The sequence below is a fragment of the Ceratotherium simum genome, chromosome 25 (genome assembly GCF_057802395.1).
Source record: "Ceratotherium simum simum isolate JZ-2026a chromosome 25, ASM5780239v1, whole genome shotgun sequence".
Taxonomy (NCBI): Eukaryota; Metazoa; Chordata; class Mammalia; order Perissodactyla; family Rhinocerotidae; genus Ceratotherium; species Ceratotherium simum.
Genome location: NC_141924.1, coordinates 39,986,346 through 40,010,373, shown reverse-complemented (window position 1 = coordinate 40,010,373; position 24,028 = coordinate 39,986,346). Strand labels below are relative to the sequence as shown.

The 24,028-nt window shown below is 36.9% G+C and overlaps 1 protein-coding gene across 3 annotated transcripts in view; it reads left to right on the top strand.

The window, feature by feature from the left end:
- Window positions 1–908: 908 nt before the first annotated feature.
- The window catches only part of OTOGL (otogelin like), a 136,260-nt gene continuing 113,140 nt past the window's right edge, over window positions 909–24,028 (top strand). For 2 of the 3 annotated variants that reach the window (XM_087448602.1, XM_004417902.3), the window contains exons 1-8: window positions 921–999; window positions 2,070–2,109; window positions 3,075–3,123; window positions 7,716–7,782; window positions 9,360–9,458; window positions 11,027–11,181; window positions 16,244–16,365; window positions 19,724–19,929. In XM_087448602.1, the coding sequence (XP_087304728.1) occupies window positions 921–999; window positions 2,070–2,109; window positions 3,075–3,123; window positions 7,716–7,782; window positions 9,360–9,458; window positions 11,027–11,181; window positions 16,244–16,365; window positions 19,724–19,929 (817 nt within the window). Of the gene's footprint in view, window positions 1,000–2,069; window positions 2,110–3,074; window positions 3,124–7,715; window positions 7,783–9,359; window positions 9,459–11,026; window positions 11,182–16,243; window positions 16,366–19,723; window positions 19,930–24,028 lie in introns of all 3 variants that reach the window. The other variant, XM_087448603.1, reaches the window with a different exon arrangement.

Here is a 24,028-nt window from a genome sequence, read left to right as displayed (position 1 = left end):
TAAGCTTAACTTTTTAATTTATTCTGTAGTAACATCTTCTTAAGTATCTAGAATATTTTATAGTTTTGATTGTGGCTGAGTAGATAAATATTTTTGGACCAATATTTAGGATGTGACTATAAATAAGTCTATCTGTTTAGAATTATAACTTTTCAATAAATATTTATTGAAAACATAGTATACTTAAATTATTTAAACCTATCCATCAAAATTTTAAAATGAGTGTGCACATGCAAACATGTGTGTGTGTGTGTGTACATAGGCACATAGCTACTTATAATTTTAGTGAAGTGTGTGTGTTTTTATGCTTAAAACATGAATGTATAGGCAAACGTCTTTTGGCTCATAGAATTAGCAATCATGTAGACACTGAAAAGGGATTAAGATCTTAAATTCTTAATTCTTAAATTCTTAAAGAAAAATTTATGAGAACATCTATACATTTGAGGAATAATTGATAGAATTTCATTTCACCTTTTTTTTTCAAAGGACAGTAATTATTTTATGAATAAAACGGAGAATAGATCAATAATTAGAAATAATAATCGTCTCTTATGACATCAGGAGATAGCAACAGTTTTGTTTTTTTTGGATGCTGCTATCTTTAGAAATTATAAAGGCTAACATAGGCTAAAAAGGCGTACGAAGTGCAAGAGTGGGGCAGGGTGTAACTAACACCAGCTCAGGTAAGAGGCTGCCGTGCGTCACGAATGAGAGACTCAGCCAAAGGGTCGCCTGCAAGTTCTAAAGCTTCAGATGCTGTATGTAGTTAGAAAGCCTGGAATTCTTTTTTGAATTGCTTTATTACAAAGCATTATTTATACGAATTTGAGTACTCTACAAATACGCGTACTCCTAAGATGCCATCATAGTAAAGACCAACAATTTGGTTACATTTCAGGGAGAAAGGCTACACTGAAATGAACATTGTGAGAAAACTCAATTTAATGATACCTTGGAGTATATTCTTGCTTCATATACTGCTGTTTTTATTACAAGGTAAGAACTTATATTAAATTTTTACCTTACTTTATTGCATTTTAATCTCTCTTGCAACTGATAGGAACAGTTTCCCCTTATACTGCTAAACACTTTGAAGTCATTAGAATGGACATATACTAAATGACACCGAGATCATCTATTTGAAAATTCTTAATAGTGTAGATAATTTGGAACTTTTAGTTTTCATTTTTTGACTCCTTTTTAAATGTTAAAATCATGCTTTTATTATGATATGCAACTGTGCTGGAAGAAGGTCTGATTCTAGCTTTTTCTCTTCTCAAAGATGATTTAAAATAGTTGTCTGTGTAATTTAAACATTTGAAGTTTTATAATAAAGAGAAATTGAGTACTTAAACTTTCTTCATGCCATCAACTCAAAGAATGGTAAAAAGATGTTATAAGAATATCTTTGATATTTGGGGCTAAGAATTGATTTTTGATTATTTTCCTAGCAATTTTATTTGTAAATTAACTTTTATAAAATATTTTTATGGGGAAAGCATTTATTTACATTCAATTGTTAGTTTTCAATCCCTGAAAAGGGTGCATATTTTGGAGCTTGTAGGCGAAGTGGGAGAAATTACTCAAGTGTAAAAGACTAGAGCGGTCGTAGCCACTATCTTGCAATCCTAGTAGTGACCGAAACTCCAAGGAGAAAATGTCGTAAAGCATTCAGAGCTGGAGGGGACTTTGGAGATCAAGTTGTCCCACACTGTTATTTGTGATGTGTTTGGTAGCTTGCTTAAGCTTGGCATTTACAAAGTGGTAGGACCAGGACTAAAACTTGGATCTCTGACTCCCAAGTCTAGTGCTTGCTCCACTGGCTCACGTCTCTGTGTAAATCTAGGTACACTACCATTCTTTCTCGATTGCCTGTCACCCTGATGTCTCACAGGGAATTTGCTGGTCAAAATCCTCTAGAAAATGCAAAACAACTAACAGTAAAACTCAGTCTAAGTTTTAGAATTTAGATTAAAATGATATATTATTAGGCAGAACATGTGACCAAGATATTTGGACAATTTTTTTCATTCTTATATATATATATATATATCTATCTCTGGCAGGATATATTTGTGCATCATCCTTCTTGACAGGAACATCAAAGTGAGTATGTTTTGTTCTTTCTGTCCTCTAAAACATAAAGTAAATGGGAATGAGCAGAGCTCAGCAGGTATCTGTATCTTCCTTTGAAAAAAAAATGAAATATTTAACAAAAAAAGGCATGAGATGTAGTTCTTTAAAGCATTTTCACAAATTAAAAATTAATAGACATTCAGTTCCTTATCTACGAAGTAAAAATCTTTCTCTTCATTTTCATTACAAGAGGAGTTCTTAGTGGTGTCCAACGAATGTAGATACTAAGGAGATAGTCCTTTCACTTCAAAGATTTGCCAAGAAGTTATATTCAGTAATTTCCCCTTTTATATTGTTATTAATATATATTGTTGATTACAAATGTGCTGTATTCTTACCATAGAGTGAAACAGTTTTCAATGACCAAAAAAATAAAATGGTTCTAGCAATAAATAATGAAAATCATTTTTTGGACTAAACTGATCTGCTTAATGAAAAGCAGATATATATTCACCATTTGATTTTGGCAAAGCACAGTTTGACGTGCTTACTCACATGAATATTAATCTGCCCTTTATGACATGGAAAGGGAGAGAATTAAGTACCATGTTTGAAAAAAGCGAATGTGTGCTTGGCAAATACTTACCTCCCAGTTTTATAAAGTCATGTGGAGAGAAAATATCATGTGTGCTAGTGCTACAATGTTACACTATTTTGTTTATTTCTCTATCTCAAAGTTCCTTCCTAAAATTCAGTTTACATCAGAGACCGGAGAGATTTGGGGACACTCCCGAATTTTGTAAACCGAGACAGTGCCATCATCCAAATCTAACCCCTCCAAAGGGGGAGGGGGACCTGTTAAATGTTAAGCCAAGAAAGACCTCTTTGATAAAGTGATGGAAATCAGGAGGAAAACACCAGCTCTCTCTTGGGAAAGGCTCGTTCAGGTTGCCTAGAGGCCTTTGACTATACAAGTTCTTTTTGTTTTCTTCCAGAAACGGGTTTAATGAAAATCGACAGAAAAGAGCTCTTTTAGCAGCACGGGTAGGTTATGCCTCGGATAGAGAGAGGCAGAGAAATAATCCATTCTGCTTTGGGCCTCTGCTATCACTTCAACAATGAGACCTTTGTGGAGAGGAATAAAATGCTACAAACAAAGCAAGAAGGAGGAGGAAGAGGCAAAGTAACTTCTCTACTGCTTTTCTGCGACCCTCAAACTCGTGCTTAGTTCATATTGACTTGTTTGTGGTCAAATGCGTTTTTGCTCTTCGCCTCCATTACCTACTGATAGGCTCACAGCATTTGTGGGGGATTTAATCTCATCTACTTGCCAGAAAATTTTAATTAGTTTAAAAATTAAGCACAATATCAGTGAGAACAATGACAACAGAACAAATACAACCAAACACGGGCAGAGAAAGGTATAAATGATCTGAGCTAAGTACTGCAAAAGGGCATCAGAGATGTCCTGGTGTCCTGACAGAGAGCCATTCTATTGTCTGGTAAATCTAAATTACAGGCACTTCTGGAGAGGTAGCCTTTTTTTGGGAGGAATGGGGTAACACTGAATTTGAGGAGACCTTTTTGCCTGGGTTCCAAAGGATATTGGATAACATAATTGCAGTATCTTCAAACAATGGTTGGAATGTTCAAATGGGTGGGTTTTTAATAATATTTCTCTATAAAAGATGGATGGTAAAATAGAGAATCCTAACTTAATAAAGGCATTTCTTTGGGAAGTAATATGATTTGAGTCTATATATAGCAAATAGCTTATATATTCAAGGAGGCCTTTGTCAAATGCTGAATTTCAATCAATTTCTACTAGCATTTTCTGATGGATGCCTGAATTTGTATATTTTGTGGTGTTAACTAAAGGGAATTGAAGACAGATTTGATATGCTGTTGTGACAATTTAGAAGACAGAACTAATTTATTCTTATCAAGAATAGAGATCTTTTTTTGTACTAGAATGGGCAAAGGCTTGTCTATGGAATGGAAATACTTTTTTCTTAAGAAGAATGTTTTGTGTACTTAAGTACTTATGTATCATGTGAAGTGGTTAAAATGATTTTTCTCTGAGAAATTTTAAGTACTTGTTTGCCAGTAGACTGTATTAACCACAAAAGGACATCAGCATGACTCAGTAGAAAACCTGATTTTGGGAATGCTGCATTCTGGTGAACCCACTAGACTCAAGAACTTGTGAAATCTACCCCAAAGTTGTCACGTGGAGTGACCTATGGGTGGGGTTATACTATTGTCCGTTTAGATGTTTTTCGAATTTGTATCGTTTACCCCAAAGGAGTTACTTTAATACCTGCCATCTGTTAATAAGTGAGAACACACTTACCTTGTCTCGATTTCCCTTTTAGAGAGAGTCAAGAGCAGTACACTGCCCTTCTATGTCCTGTAGCTGGAGAACATGCACAAAAATCACTCAATGTCTGAACAAGTTTTAAAAGAAGAAACGTTAAAAAGGACAATGAGGTCATACTCAGGAGTTGTACTGTCTAGGACCAAAATTTCACCTGTTATAAGGTCGTTCTTGTCCACAGATTCACTCCCCTGCTCTAGGAACACAGAACACTGATGGATAGATATCTGTGCAAGTAAGGATTCAGAAATACATTGGCAATGAGATGAACAATGAGCCAAGGAGGGGTAGATGCACTTCTGTCAATGGTTTAGTTGTGCACTGCAGTGATTTCTCATCTAAAGGTGGTATTTCTCTGTGCTTCTCGCCCTCCTGCAGAGATGTAATCAGCAAGGAAGAAAAATAGGCTGTCTTCTTTTATCACTTATGTGACTAGAGGCACGCACTGCCTGGAATTTTTTTTGCATTTGTATTACATTTCAAAAATTCTTCTCCTGAAAGCAAGTGCTGAGCCATAGACTTAGGCGCAGGTAATTTATCTGGAATGTGCACACAAGTGAAGGAGAGCGGAAAGTGAGGCTAGGAAGGGAGAAATCCAATACAGCGTGTGTTAATGAGGGGCTTCCTGCTTTAGGCCTCTCAGGCTCAGTCTGTTGGGGACCCTCTGAAGAGCTGTGTAGAATGTATTTTAGAATTGATTCTCCAAGGGATGGAGGAAGGTGGAGTACTAATCCACCAACTGTTGGCTCTCATTGGTTGAGGGTGGCCCCTGGGGGGCCTTAAATCCCCTGGAAGGCACTTCCTGTGGTCTGTCCTGCTCGGACTCTGTCCTCAGGCAGAGACAGAAAGAAGCTGGTGCTTGAAGTTGGAGGGTCTCAATATGCCCAGAAACCCAGATGCAGGTGAATTCTGAGGTGGGCTGAGAGGATGTGTGTGTGTGGGGGGCATCCACAGAATCTTTCATAGTCACGGTTCTAAACAGCCTTGGGAGGCAGATCATTCCCGTTTAAATAATGTCTATTTTCAGTTCAGTTGGTATTTGTTGACCACATACAAGGAGCCACGCTGGAGATAGAACCAAGAATAGCAGTGCTTATTATCTAGAAACTCAATGTCTATTGGAAGTAGGCCTGTAAAGAAGTCACTTCTGTATAACTTGTTCATTGACTCTAAGGCATCATCAATTATTTGCCATTATTTATATGACATACAAAATAAATGTGCTCCCAATTATAAATGTAAGATGCCATTCTGAGTTTAGACCTGTTAAAAAAGTAAAAGCTGTGTGTCATGCCTTAGCATCGGTGACATATTGTAGTATGATGCATGGAAAGCTGTGGTTGTTAGGATGCTGTAGTAATTAGGATGCTGTTGTAACCAGGAGGCTGGTGTGCTAGGTAGCCATTGTAAATTCCACGGAGGAGGTGTAGCCTGAGTTGAATGAGAGGATATGGAGCAAAAACCAAATTATACATTCTTGCCTTGGTCTGGTGTTATCCAATGTATCAGTTTTTGCCTAAGAATAAAAATAGGTAAGATGTTTACAAACCTGATTATGTGCCTGGTGCTATTCTTGGTGCTTTGCTTATCCCATTTCATTTAACCACAATTCTGAGGCAGCTAATGTTTTTCCATTGTATAGATCAGGAAACTGAGGCTGAGCAGGTTAAATAATTTGCTTAAGGTTATAAGACTGTATGAGGCAGAGTTGAAGTCACTATACACTTTCAGTGAGTGTTGGAGATGATTCATTGGAGCCAAAGCAGGAAGATTTTGGTGCCCACTAACATTGGTGGCTGTGTTAGATTTAGGCAGTTGAAGGCTGAAGACTTGCTGACTCGGGGGAATGAAGGTCAGAGACTGTTGTGAGTCTAACTTAGTTTGAAGACAGAGACAAGGGCAAAAGGGGGAGATTGAGCAGTGAGGATAAAAGCTACAAGGAATGAGAGCAGGAAGCAATGTACTTGGAGTCCTAGTGTGGGGCGAGGAGTTTAGAAAGGAGTCTTCATGTGGGAAGAGTTTGTGGGAGTCCTTTTATCTAGCATGGGGCAGGTTTGCCTGTTAAAAGAAAAAGTAGTGGGGTGGAAAATACCAAAGTAAAACTTTACATGCAGGAAGGAGACAAGAATCTGTTGAGACAAGACTTTGTACTTGAAGTCACATTTGCCATCCCTCCGTCTCTTTGTATCCTTCACCCTTTCCAGTGTTTCTAACATCATCTGCTTCTCAATGGACAATTATGTGACAAATCTTGGAAGTATGTATTCTTCTGATGAACACAAAAATGCTATTGGAAAGGACATTGCCCCAGACTTTACAATAAATTGGCATTGAGTTGGAATAAAAATCCCTAATTGATTAGTTTTAGTAATCCACAATTATTTGCTATTAAACTGTATTGACCTCTAAAAATCCTAAGGTTTTGTCTGGGTTGCTTAGATTAATATAAATCTCTTTTTTGTCAATTTTCTATGTGTGAGGCACTATGCTAGAATCTTTACATGTATTGTTTTAATTTATTATCATAACTGCACAATGAAGTAGGTACCATTGTTCTCATTTTACAGACGAGTAAAATGAGGCACTGAGAGGTTAGGAAACTTGCTTAAGAGTAAGTAATGGCAGAATCAGGACTCTAAACCAGGTCTGTTTGATTCTATAATTCATGCTCTTCACCAGTACCCTGAAGTGCCTTGGGCTCTGTAAAAGGATATATTTAAGTGTTCTACGAACTTCAAAGTGTCAGTTCTTTGGAGACTGAGGGTGACACACTCACACTGCAGCAACAGAAGCTTCTGTGGATGGTGTCTTCACAGATGGGTCTGCAGGCAGGGGGGACGTCACTGTCTATTGGTCCCTCAGCCCCATGCATTTTCTCCAGACCCATCTGTACTTGGAAATATCAAAAAACTGTTACTTTTGCAGGCAAAGCAGTCAGTTAATCCAAAGATCAGACTCCAGTCAGGCTCTTTCCCAAGGAGGGTAGAGAGGTGGGAGAAGAAGTGAGGTCAGAGAGGATAAAGGACTTGTCAAAGTCATGTACAAGACAAAACCAAACCTTGAAGTCAGGCCTTCTAACTACAACCGCAGAGGAGTCCTTTCTGCTTTCTGGAGATTTTGCCTCAATAATCCAAGGAAATATAGAGTCAGCACTTTATAATTTCTGTAATTGTAGCTATTTTCCAGGTTTTCTAATCTGCATGTTTGGCTTGAATTAAATAATTTAACCCTCTTGAATTCTTATTTCTTTCTTTCAAAGCTTGAAGCAACTTCTCCAAGATATTTTTTCCATGAAGCTATTAATTGGGGTGAGAGCAAAATAAAAGGTCAGTGCAACACCTGTGGTTTTGTATTTGCTTTCTCTTTAGGCGACATATCGAGTCAATGCTTTATGACTTCCCCATCATATGTGGAGGGACCTGAGCCATGGTGGTGATAACAGTCAGCAATAGTTTAAGTTCACTTCACATAGAAATTTGAATTATATTTGAAAATAAGCAGGTTAAACACTTAGACAGAGTTGATAAGTACATAACCAGGAAAGATATCACTGGGTATCAGAAACTTTTTTTCTGAGTTAATTACTTGCTCCTTGATTCCTTGACATCACCATTTTTGCTTACCAGTTTCCCATTTCCATTAAGCAGAATGCTGATGGTAGTGTGAAATTTAATTTGAGTTTTTCAAGAGAATAAACAGGGCTGTCAATAGATTTTTGAAGGAGATATATTTGTTTATCTAAATATCTAGATGTTTATTCATTGGAAAAATGAAAGATTGTGATCTAAGATAAAATTTTAAAAGCCTGCATTTAAGTTTCTAACAAGCATCATTTCTTGCCTATTACCTACTTTTGATTAAAGTTGAAACAGTTCATTTTTCCTCAGTTAAGATATACTTAGAGACTTGTGCATCTTTAAACGTAGAGAGATATGTTAGATCACTGGATCTTAAGGTGGAAGGATAATAGCCTTTTCTAATTCTTGTCTTTGACACAACTGTGATTAAATTATTACAGTTAGATAAATGTCTTCCATGAACTTAACAGATTCCAGAGAGGCCCAATCTTTAGTAATACTTTTTGGTGACTCAAAGATGTCTTTTAGTTCTCTTGTGTTACTTAAATCCTTTCTGCTTGAGTTTGGCCAGTTGCTTTTTGTCCTCTTGTTATTAGAGGAAAATTTTTCACTGTGATTTATTTGTGTTTTTAAAACTCGTTTAGGAGCTCATAGTTTCTTGCTTCCTCTTTTCAACATAATCCTTTGGGGCAATTTTTCTTTCCATGAAAGAAAGAATATTTTTGGTGACAACCAGCAGTGACTTTGGCTTCTGCCCCATTAAAATTAAATGTGGGTCAGAAAGAATGCGTCATTTGTAATTAAGCCTGAGGATTAATACACAAACTTTGAATGATGTGTTTAATCATTCTCTTCAAAAGTGGGAGTTTCCTTTTGAGTTTTATACTTTGCCTGATCCCTCCAACTAATGATGGATGCTATTCTTTAATATAGCACTTGCTCCTGCAGAAGGAGCCGATTGGACGTGCAGCTGGTGCCAAACTCCGTCAACAGAATCATCTGCAGCTTGTGTATTTCTGGTTCTCATCATCTGGGACAGGGATCCCTTACATGGGAACTTGACCTTTCAGTTGCTTAAAGGAGGCTAACCTTTGCTCTCAGGGTAGTTTGAGATGTGAAAGCCTGTCTTTCTTGTTTCACAGCACACATAATGAAATGAACGAGATAGAGACTTGACCGGTTTAATTCTTTAGCTCATCAAAGCCAAGAGGCCCAGGGTTCTGTTTGAGTTAGTAGTGGTCACAGTTAGTCCAAGCTAAATCTTGACATATTATGTTTATAAGAACGGATGCACGCCAGAAGATAACTTATTTTTTACCCCTCAGGTTCTTGTCCTCATGAATGCCTTAACGGAGCTTTCTGTTCTAAGACTGATACATGTGACTGTCGAATATTTCAGGCTCTTGGGACAAGGTGCCAGATTGGTAAGTTTCAGGGATGCTTAGGAGAGAATTATGAGATGCCAAAGAGAATGCTAAGGCATAATTTGCTATAGTCATGTTCATCCATTGGGAGTTGGGACGATCATATTGTATATTAACTGGAGTGGCCACAGTTCATTCCCAATAATTTAGAAACAATGTAAAAGAAAATAGATATGCCCACTTTCCCTTCTTGCTCATCTCTACTGTTTCCTCAAATGCTTTTTCCATTTTAGGTGGTACAAGCCCATTAAAACCAGGTTCTCCTTCACCTGTCTTTTGCTTTATAAATTAGATTTGTTATTTGGAGCCACTCATTCTTTTTGACTTTGGATTAATTGGACAATCTGTACATAAAATAGAAATACTATCGAGAGCTCTTCAAGGGCAGGGGCTTCTTAAAAAATATTTTTATCCACAGTGTCTAGGATAGGATCCTATGTCAATAATTACTAACAAATGTTCATTTATTTAGTGAGTATTCGTTGAATATCTACTGGATCCCAGGCTAGGCACTGGGGATACAGTAGTGAATAATATAGACATGTTCCTGCCCTCCTGGAGGTTACAGTCTAGAGGAAGCTACCAATGCACAACAGGTACACATTAATTACACTTGTGATATGTGCTATAAAGGAAAGTACAAGATTCTATGAAAATAGCAACAGAGGTAAAGTATGCCGTCAGAGAAAACTGCCTGAATAATGAATCCCTCTGTGTTTTTTCCTGAGAAGGCTAAAGTTGGCCGAGGCTAATAAACTTAAGTAAAAATACAAAAAGAAAAGATACAATGATTGTGCTTTATCTTTATGCTCCCTATGGAGTGTATTAAAATGTTTTACACATATTGAGTGCTAAGTAAATGTCATTTGTTTCCATATTATTCTAAAGGGAAGGGTCTAGAAAATCAAAATAGAATAGAGAGCTATCCACAAGGGTAAGAAGGGAGATGGAGATGAAGAGAATAGGAGATGAGTTGTATGATTTAAGACAAACATTGCTTGAAATTTGGCTAGTTTGAGGTCATGAATTCCTAAATTCCAGCAGATTTTGGATGACTAATGCTCCCCATCCCCAGGTCCCAGACATATAAACATGATTTTTTTTTTGTCAGTGGTTATTTTTCTCTGTGGATACTATTAAGATATTTTTGAAAGAAACGAGGGGACTGGAACATTCTAATGCTACCTATGCAAATTTTTAGGACGCTCAGTGGTAACATTTCTTTCTTTTCTGAGCCATTATATTTGCTTTATCATCTCCTTTTACTGTATCATTTTCCCTGCTTCCCTTCTTCCAGAGTCTTCCTTTGGAAGCAGAAATTAAGGAAGTTTCTAACATAAATCGTTTCTTCAAAACAATTTGGAGACCATGTTTTATCTTCAGAGGAGTTTAATAGTTTTGAGAGCAACTAGTAATTTTATGTGTTACTTCTTCCAGTGACATTGGCCACCAAAGAAGAAAATAATTATTTTAATGAAAATTAGAATCATCACCTACCATGACCGAACCTTGCTAGACACAGAAGTAATCTATTTTATTCCACTAAATATTATCCTGTTTATTTTCAGTGCCAAACATGGGCAGTGGCAGAGATGGGATTTGCAAAACTTGGGGACAGTACCACTTTGAAACTTTTGATGGCATCTACTACTATTTCCCAGGAAACTGTTCTTACATTTTTGCAAAAGACTGTGGTAATTTGGAGCCTCGGTACACTGTGTGGGTAGGTGACCCTAGAGCATAATTAACTTAAAAAATTATTTCTGGCAAAGTCCGTATTTTTAAAGTACTAGAAAATTATGGAAAATGTGTAATAATCATAGCATAAATACTTAGGGCCCTGCCTGGGGAAGCAGAGGGGTTGGTTTTTAATAGGATGGACCAAATTTGCAGCTATGTTGAGTATAGTTCTATTGATATGGGGCCTAGGCCTGGGAGAAGAAGGGTTTGGATCCATGTGGGAGGGACTTACAGGCAATGCAGAAATGTCTATATCATGGGTGTCATAGTGTCAACTCCAGTCTATATCTCCATCCTTCAGGTTTTATTTGAACATTTTGAAGAGGGGGTGGGTTCAGGCACATCCATATTACTCATACATATTTCCTTCTCGACACTTCCAGTGTAATGCTTGCCTGGATTAATTTGTTAAAACCCCTCAGTATGAACCTCAGGCTGGCTTTTGTCAAACGGGGTACATAAGCACAGGCTAGAGGATATGGAGACAGGCAACTGATTGCTAGCTAGATTGATTCTATATGATTAAGCTCAGAGAGTTAGTTCTTAGTTGCAGATGCTTGATTGAAAAGGATTTTTAGGAGACATCCCCAAATACAAGCTGCAGAGTGGCTCTAGTTGATGTAAGAAAGTCTGGGACCTCTTTCCTTACCCACTCTCTTCCCCTGAATGTCCAGATATCTCAAAGCATAATCAGGAAACCCCTGTGCTGTCCTGCTCAAAAGCTAAAACTCTCCATAGCCATCATTTGTTTGAATCTCTGTTTTCTTTTTCCCTTCTAACTCACGATGGAATTGCATAAATTCTCCTCCTCTCCTAGGTGAGGCAAATATTAAAAAGTAGCCCCTGAAGCTTTTTAAGAGTAACAAATCCTTGTGACCCAGAAATGAAATTAACTTATGAGGCATAAGGATAAAAATTTAGAGGTCTCCGTAGGTAGGGGAGTTAGTGGAATGTGGCCTCAGTACAACAGGGCCCCTGTTCTCAGTCACCTGCTGTCCTTTACTCCTCCACTCTGTCACTGGGTTATCACTCAGACACCTTCTGACTCCCTCACTGAGTGTTCTTGTTCAGTGTGTCACCCTTTTTGGGATTAAGGTGTCAACTAGATAGTCTGTCCTTTGAGATAGCACACAATGCTGAACTGTGTTTCCAGGGTTAAGAGATGTTGTTTCTCTTTGGCCCTGTTTCGGTTGGTGGAATTTTCTTTGAACTCAACAAATCCATTTATTTTAAATGTCATCTTTCCCCTGATTATAGAAGTAGTTCACTTCTTCTGTAGAAAACTTGAAAATTTCAGAGAAGACTAAAAATTGATGTTAGAATTATCAGTCAAGAATTATCATTGTTAATGGCGTCACATATTTCCTTCTACACTTTTTACTCTGGATTTTATACACATTTATAATATTGAAATCACACTATGTACAATTTTCTGTCCTCCATTTTTACCTGATATTATATCAAGAACTGTGTTCCATCTCAGATATTCTTGACTAACACAAATTTTGTTAGCTGTATTTTTTCCAACTTGGAGAATACTCAAATTATTTAATTATGCCCTGTTTTAGAAATACTATTTTGAAAAATATTTTCAGTATTTTAAAAGATACATTAATAAACATCTTTATGTGTATATCCTTTTCTATACTTCTGATTATTTTCTTTTTCTTATTTAAATTCAATTTTATTTTTATGAAAATAATACAGGTACATAGTTTAAAAGATTTCATGAAGACATATGAAGCAAAAAAATAGCCCCCACTTTCCTTTACCCCCCAACCCCAGCTGAAGTCTGGCTTCCCAAAAGCAATTACTTCAACTTTTTTAGCTGTTTCTTCTGGCTCTTATCTTTCGTGTCAAAATATGCTATTATTTCTTTATTTTTCAAAGTTAGGCCTTATTCATTCACTTCCTACTATGGAAAATGGGGAATCATCTCATTTACGTCATCCTTTCTGCCCCTAACACACACACACACACACACACTTTCCTTCCTTTCTCCTAATAGAGTGATATCACCATTTGGGTTAAATCATATGTAGTTTTTACATTATTGTCATTTTCATATTGTACATATATAACTATTATCATATAAATATTGTTTAAAGCTGATCCCAAAAGGTTATCATTTTGTTTCTCTTCTTTGTACATTTTTATAGAGTTAACAGTTATCCCATTTTTTTATTTGCTGCATTTTCTGTACTCCAATCGTTATTATTTTTCCTCCAAACTCTCTGTCTCTATGTAACTCTTCTCAATGTGGTCAGGTACATTAGCCAACTCTCAGTTTCTCTCTCCCGCCCTGAGACATCCCTTCCTCAGTTTTGCAGTCTCCTGCTCCAGTGGAAACTGGTTGCTTTCGAGCTTACTGTGCACTTAGCGCTTGAGATTTCTTTTCACCATCCTGGAGAATTTCGCTCTTCTCTCTCCTGGATTGGTTTCCCTGTTTCTTGGGTCCCATGAAATGTCTAGTGATCATTGAACTTTGTTCATACTTGAGAGATAGGCTCTGAAAAGGTTATTGGATGCTCTGAACATGTGGACAGTGCTTGGTTGCAGTGCTTTCCAGAAAAAGAAGATACTTTCCTGGAAAGAGTGCACTGAGGGAAAATTTTGAAATCTTGATTATAATTTGGAAATCACTTTCAGAATTTTGAACTTCAGTCTATTCTGATTTCTGATCATTTTGTAGACAGTCTTTTGTTCTTTCTCCTCACTTTTCATAAATTTTTAAACCTCTTTATCCCCAGAGTTCCGAGATTTCATGATTACATGAGGTGTTTTTTAAAAAAATTTTGCTAAGTACTTGATGGGCCCTTTTGAGCTTTAAAAATCCTTCAGTTCTGGAATAATATTTCTTTATTAATTTCCTCTCTTCCTCTGTTTCAGAAATTCTGTTATTCAGATATTGGAGCTGCTGAACTGAATGATTTTTTTTTGTGTGTGTGAGGAAGATCAGCCCTGAGCTAACATCTGTGCTAATCCTCCTCTTTTTGCTGAGGAAGACTGGCCCTGAGCTAACATCTATTGCCAATCCTCCTCCTTTTCTTCCCCAAAGCCCCAGTAGATAGTTGTATGTCATAGTTGCACATCCTTCTAGTTGCTGCATGTGGGACGCGGCCTCAGCATGGCCGGAGAAGCGGTGCATCAGTGTGCGCCCAGGATCCGAACCCGGGCCGCCAGTAGCGGAGCGCACACACTTAAACGCTAAGCCACGGGGCCAGCCCCCCGAACTCAATGATTGATCCTTAATTTTCTCATTAATTCATCCCTCTTTTCCATCTTTTTGCTTTTTTGTTCTACATTTTGGGAGATTTCTTTCCAACTCTTAGATATTTATCTTCCAACCCTTCTATTTCAGTTATAAGTTTCTCCTATCATATTGTCAATATCCAATCATTTACTTTTATTCCTTGAATTTCATTTTTGACTGCTTTTTATTTTTGTTTCATGAATGGCATATACTCACTTTTCTCTCTGAAGATATTAATTATGGATTTTTGGAAGTTTATTTTTCTGAATTGTTTTTGATTCCTTTGATCTCCTCTCTTTTGTTTGTTTATTTGGTGTCTGTGTTTCATGTTGCAGGCTTTCACCAAATGATCCATGAATTTTTATTGACGTTTGAGAATTAGGCTCTAAAATGTCTTTGGAAGCTTTGAATATACGGATGGGAGCTTGCTTGCCGAGTGGGAGATTGAGCTGGGAGCCTCTGGATACATTAGATAAGCCCCAAATATTAGTATTTGTATAACTTTTTTCAATTTTGTTTCTCCAAAGAAAAATCCTGCACTATCTTGCCTGGGGTCAGACACCTGGATTCCTGGACACTGGGAACTTTTTAGGTGTACTCCTACCTCAGGCTTTCGCATTTTCTATTCCCTGTGCCTGGAATGGTCTTCTACATACCCGTGTGGCTTGCTTGTACACCTCCTTCATCTTCACTAGAATTTCCTCTCAGTGAGGCTTTTGTTGGCTACTTAATTTAAAATTGTCCCCCAACTCTTGACACACACTCTCTGTCCCTTTTCTCTGCTTAGTGTTTCTCCTTCATGTCATCTAGTATAGTATATATTTTAGCTACATTTAGTTACATCTTTTATTAACTGTTTTCCTCTAATGGAATATAAGATTCATGAGGACAGGTATTTTTGTCTGTTTTGTTGACTGCTACATCCCCAGAATCTAAAACAGTGCCTGGTACGTAATAAGTGATCAATAAAATTTGCTGATTAATCATTAAATTAATATACATTTGTTCAATATTAAAGGTCTGTCTTATCATTGGTGATTTTTCTTATCATTTTTATGCTTAGAAAGTTCTTTTCCTTCTATATAGTTATCTATATTTTCTTTCAGTTATTTTATGGTTTCATCATGTATATTTTACTTCTTAGAACTTTTGAAATTAGTTTTGGAATAGAGTAAGAGAATGTAACATTCCCCTCCTCTTTTTTTCCTCTCCTCCTCTTCTCTCTTCTTTTCTTCCTTGCTTTCTTTTTTCTTTTTACTAGTAAACTAATTTTCCCATCAATTTTTTGAGAAATAATCTCTCTTCCCTAAAGTGTCTGGGAAATTTTATTTTTCTTGAGGTTATAGCCACTTTTGCAACCTTTGCATACCGCTGTACGTAGAGCTCCATTTGAAGTTCTATTTATGATTCTCTAACAGATAACAAATATGGACATGAAAATTACAGATGTGTTTCTTTGTGGTGCACTACTGTCTTCCTACCAGAACTAATTTTTTCCACTACATACCATGTAGTTTTAGAATATTAACATCCAACATGTAAAGATTCAGATCATTTAAAAAATATGCTGAGTTACCTTGTACTTTTATGAAGTTAATTCTGTTGTTCAAGTTCTGAGGTAAATATTGTTTTTCTCTTGAAAATCCTAAATGTAACTATAGTTTTGCAAAGTGTCGAGGACTAATGATGCAATAGAACTACAGACATACATTGTGAATTTAGTGACTAAATGAAGGCATATGTACACGTTGTTGTTGATTCCTATGCTATCTTTCATTTTTCTCCTTTTAAGGTTCATAACAGCCCTAAGTGCCTTGGTTCAGTGTATCATTGTTATCGGTCTATCAGCTTGTTCTTTTCAGACCAAGAGGAAATTCGAATTTATGGGCATGAAATAAAAAAGGATGGAATCAGGTAAGATATGATAAATGATGTAATAAAAATAACACCATGGATTAATAGAATTTCCAAACATCTCACACTGGAAGTGAATTGGGAGAGTAGGAAGAGAGGATTTCTTCTTCAACAACAACCTTGAAGTTGTATCATCCAGACATCAAAATTTCAGGAGGCTCTGAGGCCAGCCAGATGGCTGGCCAGGAATCTCACCAGTTTAACCTCCCTAATGTTTGTGCAGGATACAAATGTGTTTACACAGGCAGAGATAAGATCATCACATCTTTTTCTAAGAAAAATATTCACAGGAGAAATCTTCATAGTTCAACTCTTCAATTATTTTTGCCCTCTTTCTTAAATCTTTTCTTTCTTTCTTTTTTTTTTTTTGTTAAGCAGAGACTTAAAAATAAAACTAAACTTCTGGAAGTCCTTTCCAAATTTGTGTGATTGAAGTTTGGGTGTCACTTGAGATGTTCCATTAGTGTTCTGACAAAGATTCAGAGCCAATGAGTAACCAGCCTCCTTGAATAGACCAGAGAGGGGCCCACTTCTGCCTTCCTAGTCAACAAGGATAAGACCTGAGACTTTTGGGGAAAAGGAGGTTTATTTATTTGGAGGAAGGTTTTATACATTTTAAACAGGAATACTGTGGAATAATCCACCTTCCAATCTAAAGAATTATAGAGATACTCAATTTTAAGTATTTCTTGGCTGAGTTATGCCAGGAAAAGTAAATCGTGGGATGAACGATTCTTTCCATCTCTCAGAATTCACCAGCAAGTGTTTGAACCATGGCGATTCTTTCCAGTGCAACGTTCTTACCAACCTATATGCTTTTTTCTCAGTTTAGATTCTTCAAGCGGCAGCAGGTGAGAGCAGAAAGGGCATTGGATGAAGGACCAGGGGAGCCAGGCACTGGCAACCCCGAGCAGCCTCTCTGCCTCCCTGGGGCTTCTTTTCCTGATCAACTGGGTTCTGTACTTCTCATTTTCTTATAAAAGAAAGCTTAGCCATTTGAATAGGAAGATAACGCATTTACCTATGTATTTCTCGGAGCTGACTGAAGAGTAATTTAAATTCCTTATTTTTGGTAACATAATTGGCACTTTAAAAAATTATTATGTTTTATAAAACAAAAATGCCATTCAAGCAGATTTTAAAGAGCACTAACCCTTTGTTAAATCTAGGACATAATATTTAAATTTTAATTCAGAGAAAATATTTCTTTGAGGATTTCGACTTGTATGATAGAAAGAGGATGGTTTTCTTATTATTCAGCTGTTGCTTAGTCCTAGGGCCTAACTCATTGCAGCTGCTAGAGAAATGTTTGCCAAAATGCAATCAAATGTGTGAGGCTCTGCACATGGTCCTCCCTGGACTTTAGTTCTCTCTCTTGTGAAATGAAGGGTTTGGGTGCATATGAACCCGTGAATAATTTTCAGCATTAATCTGTGCATTCATTTTAGTTTGCATTGCTAATGTTTCCTGCATAGGTTGCATGGAGTTCTTTTTAAATTTGTGGGAGATTATCTAATTTTTACTATTATCCCCCATCTCTACTAACATGCTTTTATGTTATAGACATCTGGATAATCACAGTTATGCACCTTTTGTTTTCAAAAATTGTGTATTTAATCAAATTTACTGTGAAAGACACCAACTGACAAAGGATCAAACAAAAAAAAAAACCCACAACAGAGCAACTGTATCGCCATACAATTAACATCCCATTGCTATGAAATGTCTTTATAAAATATGATTCATTTTTTTAAAGTACAGTTTTTATAAACTTGCAAACTCAAACAATATTATTCATTGTGACTTTTACCATAAATTTACTATGAGTTTCTCATGTTTATAATTTTTAATAAGAATAGATTATGGCAGTAGTTAGCTAGAGTCTTGTTATTTATTCTCCAATACAAATTTTTAGTTATTTTCCTATTCTTGTAACTAATTCCCTGTAAAACTTTATCTGCAAAAATCTTTGTGTAAACAGTGACAGATATTTTGAATTGTTTCTTTGGGGACTCTCCCTTTGATAATGAGTATGTTGAGTTTTATAGTTTTGTTCCATGTAGCCATGCTTTTCTTGGAAAGGAACTCACCAATTTGAAGTTTTTGAAAGAAATTATGAATATCTGTACTAACCTCCCTTAACGCTCACATTATAGTTTATAATTTTTATTTAGCATGGCTATTTTAGTGAAAATCCATTTCTTTAATTATTAGCACCTGCTCCTTTTGTAATACTGTGGATGGAAGGAGACCAGTGTTCTTTGAGAAGTATTCTAGAGGACTTACTGTGCTTTTAAAATGTCCAATTGTTTAGTTCTCTTCAGTTCTCTTATGCTGCCCACTTCCTTTGTATGTGCACATGCTTGTGAAAAGTGGAAAGACTAGACATTGGATCAAGAGTTTCAATATTCAGTGTGACCCTTGTTTAAAGAGGCCAAATTATACCCAACTTAAAAATCATTAATATAACCCCTATGTGATACTGTATGACAAAGTATTTTATATTCCTAATAATGTACTTTGCAGCATTAAAAATGTAAATTATAATTAATCATGCCTAGACGTTTTTCTATCGGAAAACAATGACTTGTACCAAGGTGACATTTTGGGGATAGAAGCTCCTATTTCCTTGCAGCCAAGTTTAAAGATTTTATTTATTCATTTTTTTCCCCCCAAAGCCCCAGTAGACAGCTGCATGTCGTAGGTTCACATCCTTCTAGTTGCTGTACGCGGGACTCGGCCTCGGGTTGGACGGAGACGTGGTGCCTCGGGGCGCGCCCGGGATCCGAACCCGGGCCGCCAGCATCAGAGCGCGCGCACTCAACCGCCAAGCCACGGAGCCGGCCCTGCAGCCAAGTTTAAAATAAAATTTAAGAAAATCAGAACTTGAGAAATGTGTTTACATATTTTGACCATTGTTTGTCTTTGCTTCGAAAAGTTGAGCAGCTTCTTTAGATTACCTTGAAATCTGTAGATAAAAAATAAATTCATTTAAGATCTAATTATTCTACATAAACACGATTATTTTCCAGATTTAAAAAATCACTGATATTTAGCAGAAATGTATTTTTGTTTGGTTAAAAGAATCATCCAATTATAAGTATAAAATCTAAATCAGTGTGGGGAAATGGGTATCATTTTTGTTGTCTTTTTATGTCAATACTGAATTTAAAAAAATGCCGAGATTTCCTATAGGATGGTTGTTTGGGAAATCTAACTGCAGAGTTTATTCAATACTTTTGAGTAATAATTCTCTTTAATTTAATTTAATTAGCTCAGTCACTTCAAGAAAGAAATAGATTGTCTGTAATTGATCCTTCATCATAATTCTTGGATTGCCTTTGTTCTATTTTCCAAGTTTAACATTGCCTCAGACAATTGGACAGGTTTTCATTGAGAAACTAGCTGACTACATTCTGGTGAAAACAACTTTTGGTTTTTCATTGGCTTGGGATGGAATATCTGGAATTTACCTCAAATTGTCTGAGGAGCATAAAGGGAAGTCGTGTGGCTTATGTGGAAGCTACAATGGCATTCAATCTGACGATTTCATCATTCAACGAGGTGAGTGGAGCAGAGGAGATGTGTCGGTACTTTGGAGGTCTTCTTCCTTCACTGATCAAGCTGTTTGTACCCATAGGGTACCTCTTGTCCTAGGTTGGGTAAGATTGGTAACTGTCACTTGTCTGCTTTAGTGATTTTAAGTGAAGCTAATAGGAAAATATTTTTGTGTCATTCTTGAAAACCATGAGCTAGTTTATATTTGCCAAATTAAGATGCAGGACTTACTTATGTAACAAGTAATAATTAAACATTTACTTTGTGTCAGGCACTGTTGTAGGAGCTTGAGATACATCAGTGAACAAACGTCACTGAACATCCTTCCTTCTTGGGCTTATATTTTAGTCATTCAACCCTATTTGGGACAGAATTGTCCACTTTCGGATAAAAGCTGTTTTGCATCCAGTCTTGATAGGAATAAATTAAAGGACTGTCAAATAATAGCTTTATAAAGATAATAAAATGTGAACAGAATTTATAAAAGTTGAATAATAACTTGGAAAGGTTTTATGCTGTCTAATGACGTAGATATCATTGGTCATCTATTCATTCTAAGTCATAAAACTAATCTCGGTGAGCTATTAAAAATGGGTTCTGTTCCAGTTTGGGTACTAGTGTGCAGTGGCAGCAGAATAAGAGAGTCACGGGACACAGTCGTGATTTAGGTCCACGTAAAGAGGTGCAGCCAAAAGGAATATTGTTCTCAGTACAAGCAGACCAGACTTTGAATCTTGTTCCAACTCTTACAAGTTATATAATTTGAGGCATCTCATTTAATGTCTCTGATGCTTAGTTTCTTTGTCTGTAAAATAGTGTTAAAATAATTCTGAACTCCTAGTGTCGTCAGTAATAATAATAACATACCTTGATACTGTTTATAATAATAGTTAATATGAGCACGTAGCTATATTATTTCTAATCCTTACAACATCTTGTAAGGTGGGTGGTATTTTCTTAATATTACAATGTGGATGCAAGATGACGTGCTGAATGCAACACAGCTTGCAAATGGTGCTGTCAGGGTTGGATTACATATCCGACTGGCTCTCAATCCTATGCTTAGATAAATGTGGAGAAATTGACTTGTAATCTGTAAAGTGCTATATAATACTTTTTGTTTTGTATTATAAAATTAAGAGAGAAGAATTGCCCATTTGTTGTGTTTGAAGGGACAGTGAAAGTCCTACTTAGAGTGTGGGTTCTGGGGTCAGACTGTGGGATTCAAATGCTGCTTTGCCACTTATTAAACTTCCTAAATTTAATGATATAATAATAGTATATACTTCATAGAGTTGCAAGGATTAAATGAGATAATCCATGTAAAATACTTAGTACAAGTGCCTGGCACATAGTTAATACTGAATACATTTTAGGTTATTTATCATCATTTCCAAGTGCTCTCAAAAAGCCTATAATGGAGCTAACATGAAAATGTTTAATTAAAGACATTGCTTTAAGAGGCTCTTGTTAAAATGCAAACATTTTATCCAAGATGGATAATGCATCATCAGGATTATTTCACTAGTAGCTAGAATAAAGAGCAGGGCTCCAAGGAGTCAATTTCCTCATATGTGAAATGGAGATAATAATAATGCCCCTGAGTCTTCCCAGCCTGTGAGGATCAAATGAGGAAAAATGTAAATGAAAGTGCTCAAAAATCTGTGAGCACAATACAAATGTACACTATTGAGATCATCATGAAGTGGTGTTTTGCATCCAATTGGGAATTTAGAATGACAGGGTTCACAAACTTGGCATCTTCAGACTGTGTTAGGAAGTAGGGTTTTGGACTCAAGCAGAACCAATCAGATGGTAATTATTGATTTCTTCTTCTTCTATATTAAGGCTTCATGAAAAAAGTAATCCTCAATCGAGTTCTCAGTATTAAATTTGGATAAGACTGCCATGGGCAACTTCCCCTGGGACATGTGGGGAAAATGGTATAGAGGTCAGGATAGAAATTAGCATCTGCTCTTGTTTGAGGCAGAGAGACTCAGATTAGGATTTGAGTTAAGAGTCAGACAGACTCTGATAGCCTGGAACATAAAATGGTTGCTCACAGTGAGATACCCGGGGCAGCAAGCAAGAGTGTTAGCAGAGTGTCAACGGGAGAAGACTGGCAGGAGGCAAGTGGACTGAACTGTGGCTGAACTGGCAGAAGGCAAAAAGAACCCCAGAAAGTCTGTGGAGGAGCCTAAGGAGAGATATCAGCTTCATCACAATTTTATTTGGTGCACAGTGTAAAGCAGAGTAATAAAAAGACTAACTTACAATAATTTATAAGGATGTGACTAGAACATGCCCTCCGATTCTCTCCCATATTGTAATAATGCAAGAAAATGTCTACAGATGAGCTGTGTTACCTTTGGCTTTAAGATGCCTAGTATTTTCTTGAAACTCAGCCCGTGCTTTGCTGATTAGATAAATCTTTAGAGGCAGTGAAGCAGGTTGATTGAATGCATAGTTTCTTAGTGATTAAAATTGTATTTCTCTCTGCATTCCTACTCGTTCTTCAGGAATGACTTCACAAAGAAATGAAGCTTTTCAGAATTTCTGTGGGTAGAGAAAGATTTTAACTGGTTGTCTAGTCGAGATTCTGGATCCATAATTCATGTCTGTAGCTAGCTACACATCAACATAGCAGCCTGGTTTACTCTCGTTTTTCCCACACTGTAATTAATAGTGCCTCCTTTTCACTCTCTGAATTATCCCAATATGGACAATAAATTACTCTATTTGTAACGTATTTTATATGAAACACCTTAATTTTAGTTTTCCAGGCTCTCAGACCACCAATTGACATGGATTTAAAGTCTCATAATAACCAATTTTTGTGACTCTTTTATTAATGCAATGTAGCAAAAATAGCGAAATACAGTATGTGGTCACAGCTGGAGTGAAAGTGAACTCTGAGGGATTGTCTGGGTTGTTTTCACATTAAAAGTTGTGCATAAATATTGAACTAAGTGGGCCTTTAGGAAATATTTTTGATTCTGCAGACTTTTAAAAAATGACGATGTTTTGAAATGAAATGTGACTATAAATCTACTTAAAAGGAACATTAGTTTTTCCTTTTTAAAATAAGCATATTAGACCAGGCCCATCCTTGGTTCAGTGTGTAACATTTCCCACAATATCAGAGGTAAGGAAGTGGACAGGACAAATGTGAAAGCGCTAGGATTCTAATAATCTATTTAAGTGTTGAAGATTCCCTTATATTTATTCATTCGTTTATTTAGCAAATGTATTTTGAGCTCTGACTGTAAACCAGATACTAAACCAGGGATACAGCAATAGGACAGCTTAGGCAAGCTCTCTCCCTTTGTGTAGGGGAAGACAAAATAAATAAAGAGACAAATTAGAATATAACTTTTGTGAGCAATAGCAGCCATGAAAAACACAGTGGGGGAAAGGAGATGGAGAGAGAGAGAAAACAGTGTGTCTTGGTGGTAGTCTAGATCATGCGACCGAGAAGGCTCTCTGAGGAGCTCATATTAAACAGAGGCCTAAAGGAAGCAAGGGCAAGAGCAGGGGGAAGACTGGAGGGAAGAGTGATTTTGAAGGAGGAGCAAGTGCAACAGCAAGGTGGGAATGAGCTTAGGTGGAGAGCAGTATAAAGCCAGTGTGACGGAGTAGGTTGAACGAGAACAGGAGTAGGAGATACAGGAGGGGCAGGGTTGAGGGTAGCGAGTGGAGGAGGAGGGGAGTCAGGGGAGTGTAGGGGCCAGATCAAAAAAGTCTCTACTGTCCAGGTCACAATAAAGTTTGTGATTTTCCACTCAGAGAGCAAAGCCTCCTTATAGATGAACTCCCGCAATCTTCCCAGTTGCTAGTAGCAAGCAGACATCTTTCCATCCTGAAGAAGCAGAGAGAGAGAGGTCAAACGTTTGGCCTGAGGTTTTTGATGCTAGTGGTGCAGGAGCTCGTCATCAACGGTAGACCTGTGGCTATGTAACTCTAAGTGCTGGAGAACCTAAAGCTCAAAGGCCAAGGCTACAGGCTAACTGTTTCAGATGGAACTTCGAGATGTCATCTATTTGGTTCTAAGTCCTTGAGATTTCAGATTCAGCCTTTGTCTGCTTGTGGGGCAGGATTGCTTTTC